At 42.2% G+C, this 3,988-nt stretch overlaps 1 protein-coding gene across 1 annotated transcript; it reads right to left on the bottom strand.

Moving 5' to 3' along the window:
- Positions 1-540: 540 nt before the first annotated feature.
- On the bottom strand, positions 541-3,591 carry LOC121968171 (hydroxycinnamoyltransferase-like). The gene is made up of 2 exons (XM_042518646.1): positions 3,057-3,591; positions 541-1,534 (listed from the first exon to the last, which is right to left on the bottom strand). The coding sequence occupies exons 1-2, from the start codon at positions 3,471-3,473 to the stop codon at positions 644-646; spliced, it is 1,308 nt and encodes a 435-aa protein (XP_042374580.1). The 5' UTR covers positions 3,474-3,591; the 3' UTR covers positions 541-643.
- Positions 3,592-3,988: the final 397 nt, after the last annotated feature.

The raw sequence follows: 3,988 nt of genomic DNA, 5'->3' as shown, positions 1-3,988 counted from the left end.
GCCGAGCGGCTATCCCGCTCGGCCTAGTAAAAGACACACCGCACTAGCTGGCGACATCCTTTTGAGAGCTAATGCCGCTGACAAGCGGCATGGTTAGACAAAATATTGTACGGCGGAAGCTTCCACTATCACTGTAGAGATATGCTCGGCTCGTTAAGATATTGTGTCAGGGACACTTTACTGACATGTCTTTTTAGTGAAAGCTTTGAGAAGCGTGCACGTCTTGGAAGCGTGCACACGTGCTACATGAGCTCTATATAAAGGGGATTCAAGCTTCAGTGGAGATATGCGCACTACTGTTGCTGCTATTGTTCATTTGCTTCTTTGCTTCGCTGCTTCCACATTCAACGTCGGTGACTGACTTGAACGTCGGAGGGTCAACACCGGGGACCCCTTTGATGGCTCGGCACTGACGTAGTTGTGGGTGTAGGTCCGAGCGAAGTCTACACACGATCAACAGAAGCGCCACTTCCCCAACATCCATCGCCTCAACTTTAAGACATGATCACACGTAATATTATAACACATACTCCAAATTAATGTTTGCGTGGATACATATCAGAAATTTAAATAATTGATTCAATATTAAACATGACAATTTCAAATCATAAGTAAGAAATTCAAGCACAACAATCTCAAAGACTTAGATATCATAGATGAACTTCTGGAACTTCACCATGTGATCAGGCTGTAAGGAGATGGCCACCGAGAGGCTACCATCCCCAGCAGCGCTTGGCAGGACGAACGCCAGACCCTCGTAACTGATGCGGGCTGGACCCGTGAAAATTGGCCGGCCCCAACCGAAGTCTGCATCGTGGATTGGCAGACGCGCCCAGCTGGTGAGCCCGAGGGTTGGGCATCTGTAAGTGTGAGCGCCCCTCGCCAGAGCCTCCAAATTTGGCTGCAACTCCAGGTAGTCCAATGCCGACTGCAAGTAGGTGGCGTCCATCCTCACCAAAGCCTCCTTGATGATCGTCTTGGCCGCTGAGGAAGGACCGCCCTCAGGAGAGGTCACCTCCCCTGCTGATGCAATGGGCGTGGTTGTGAAGATCACGTTCCCGAAGTAGCCTTGCGGAAGTGGTGGATGCACTCGCTGCCGACCGTCGGTCGCAATGTACATCTTGGTCATCTGGTCGGGCGGGAGGTCGCGCGCTATGCATGCGCACCTCCACACGTGTGCCGCGAGGAGGACGTACGTGCTGTAGTTGCCACCCGGGGGAGCTTTGGCTTTGAGGAGGTTAAGCTGCTCCTGGGTGAGCTTGAAGATGCGGACTGCAACGGCCGAGCTTGGGACTTGGGCAGCAGAGGTGTTGTTCATGGAAGGAGGGGACTGATACTCGATGTGAGGAAATGAGGGGTTGGGTGGGTCGCGAGCGCGGAGGAGGGTCCGATCGATGAATGGCTGGATGGTGATGCCGACGCCCCGAGCAACGTCGGACCAGGAGTTTATCAAGTGAAGGCCAGAGAAGCCGTCGACGACGGCATGCTGCGTGCCGACGCCCAGGGCTGCACCGCCACACTTCAAGTGCGTGACCTGCACCGCCACACTGGGCTTAGATAAGTCATTTTGAATATTATACATGATAATAACTAATTAAATTGAGCTTAAAGTTTTAGTATTTAAGTAAAATATTTCTTAAATTATATCACGTTAAATCGAAATCAGACCCATCAATTATCACAATATGCATAAAATCAATAGTATGAAATTTTTATGAAATGTGATTTAAGCGTGTGCATTTTCAATATAATTAATCCTCCTTATGATTTAAAAGTCAAATAACTGACTTTCAAATTTGATTATATCATTTTATTTTAGAGAAATCAAATATGAATAATCCTTCAGTCTACACCGAAATATATATATATAAACTATATATGGGTGTATGAGCTAACAAAATAAATAGCACATGTAGTGTATCAATATTGTTTTACTCTTAAATTTAGTTTTTAAATATTGAAGCAAATTAAATTTGTCATCTTTAGCAATTGATGTATCTCTTTGTCATAGAGTTATTCATGCCAAATCTACTTAATACTTTATCAATATAAAGCTTCTATAACATTCCTGGGCATATGCTGCAGTGATAAGAATATTCAGTTGTCTCTCAAGTATTTACAGTTCAATTTTCAACTATGACGTATTTGTAAAATTTTTTCCTTCAAATGAGACTGTGCTTCCTGATTTACCTTGATGATCAAAAAATTTCTATGGAGCCGAACCAATCAACCTAAACTCATTTAATATAAAGCTCCTATGATAATTCAATTATACCTCTAGAATAATATGATCCTCAAGATTTTTTATTTTACAATTATTGGATAGATTTAATTTGCAATAAGTCAATATAGTTAACTGCTGGTGGAATATCATTCCCATAAAGTATTAGAATAAAAAACTTATATTCATGTATCCAAATCTATGAATACAAAAATCTATATATAAAAAAACTCTTTGAAATAAACTATATATCCAAATTCATAGCACTTTAATATGAAAAATTATTTGATAGATCTATAGATATCAAAATCTAAAAAAATAAATATATTCAGACGCTAATATTTATTTAAAATAAATTTCGTTTATTATTATTTTTAACAACAATCAATGATCAAAATTTTAATATTTAATTTTATTTTTTAATAACAATAAATTAAGATGAAATTTATTTTTTTAAAATAATTATAATTTTTAAGTGTGTGTTATCCTTAATCAGCTTATTTAAACTAGTTAATTAATTATGAATAGAGTTAAATTACATAATTTAATAGTTTAATTAAAGATATCCGTTGCCAGAGCATTGCTAAATTATGTAAAGTTAATTATTTAAAATAATCAATTTGTTTTTATTTTGATATCTTAAACTAATTTATAGTATTCACCGTTAAATACTTTTGCACCCCAGTTACCAAGTTGCCAAAAATGCACTCCGATTACGTCATATAGTAAATCCAAATGTTAGATTTAATCTGTTTTTTTTTAGTTATTTTCATTTAGATACGTCTTTCTTAAATTTGCCTTTAAACTGAAACAATTCAGCAAATGCGGTAAGTACCTGGAGAAGCAAGAGCGGGAAGGCGGAGATGCCGTAGGTGTAGTCTGCATTTGGCTTTGGGACGAGCTGCTGCAGCTCCCCAGTGGGTGCGAAGTCGCCTAAGTCGTCCACCGTCGCCTCTGCATCCGCCTCCACAAACAGCGCCCCCTCGCCGTTGCAATCGATCACGATCCGACCGTCCTCGTCGCGCGCCAACCGCCCGGCCATGGGATAGAAGGGCACCAGCACCTGGGACAGCGCGTCGCGCAGCACCGCCACGTCAAAGAAGTTGGCCGACCCATCCGGCCGGTAGATGAACACGCTCAGCGTGTGGTGATGCGGCATCACCTGATCCAGGTTGGAGAGCCACAGCCGTCGCTGCGGCGTCGCTTCCGCAGGACGCACCATCGTCGACCGCCGCACGTTGACCACCACCATGGCTAGCTCCCTTCTGCGAATTAATGAAGGCCCGGTTCAGTCGTCACCGCCATGAACAAAAAATTAAACGCGCCGGAAATCAAATCCTCGATTCCAATCCATGATCTAGAGACGAATATAATGCAGCTCATTTTTTTCCGATGGAAAACCCAAACGTTAAAGGGGGAAAAGAAAATACCCGATGAAAAAACAAATTAATGTACTTGAGCTGAAAATCATTCATTTCTTACCAAATATATATATATATATATATCAAGCAAGAGGATCGGCTTTTCAAACTGAACGATAAACCGCGAATAAATACCCGAGGGAAGGAAGCAAAGCCGTACCGGTTATAACTCCACGAAGCAGATTGGTGGGCCATGCCATCGCGTGGCCGACAATGGCAACCGAGTCGTGAGTTAAATCGGCGTCGTTATCGTTTCGTTCGAGAAAGATCCGCCTGGACCAATTAAAGAGAGCAGTGGCCCCCACACCGAACATTCTGGATCTTGGTCTTGCTTGTCTCCCGTTCA

The sequence above is a fragment of the Zingiber officinale genome, chromosome 3B (assembly GCF_018446385.1).
Source record: "Zingiber officinale cultivar Zhangliang chromosome 3B, Zo_v1.1, whole genome shotgun sequence".
NCBI classification, from domain to species: Eukaryota; Viridiplantae; Streptophyta; class Magnoliopsida; order Zingiberales; family Zingiberaceae; genus Zingiber; species Zingiber officinale.
The sequence above is the reverse complement of the archived record's forward strand: the minus strand, read 5'-3'. Positions and strand labels throughout refer to the sequence as shown.

Coding starts and splice junctions, on each gene's coding strand:
- LOC121968171 (XM_042518646.1), bottom strand. CDS start 3,473: ATGGTGGTGGTCAACGTGCGGCGGTCGACGATGGTGCGTCCTGCGGAA. Junction 1,535..3,056: donor TCCCGCTCTTGCTTCTCCAG/GTACTTACCGCA, acceptor GTGGCGGTGCAG/GTCACGCACTTGAAGTGTGG.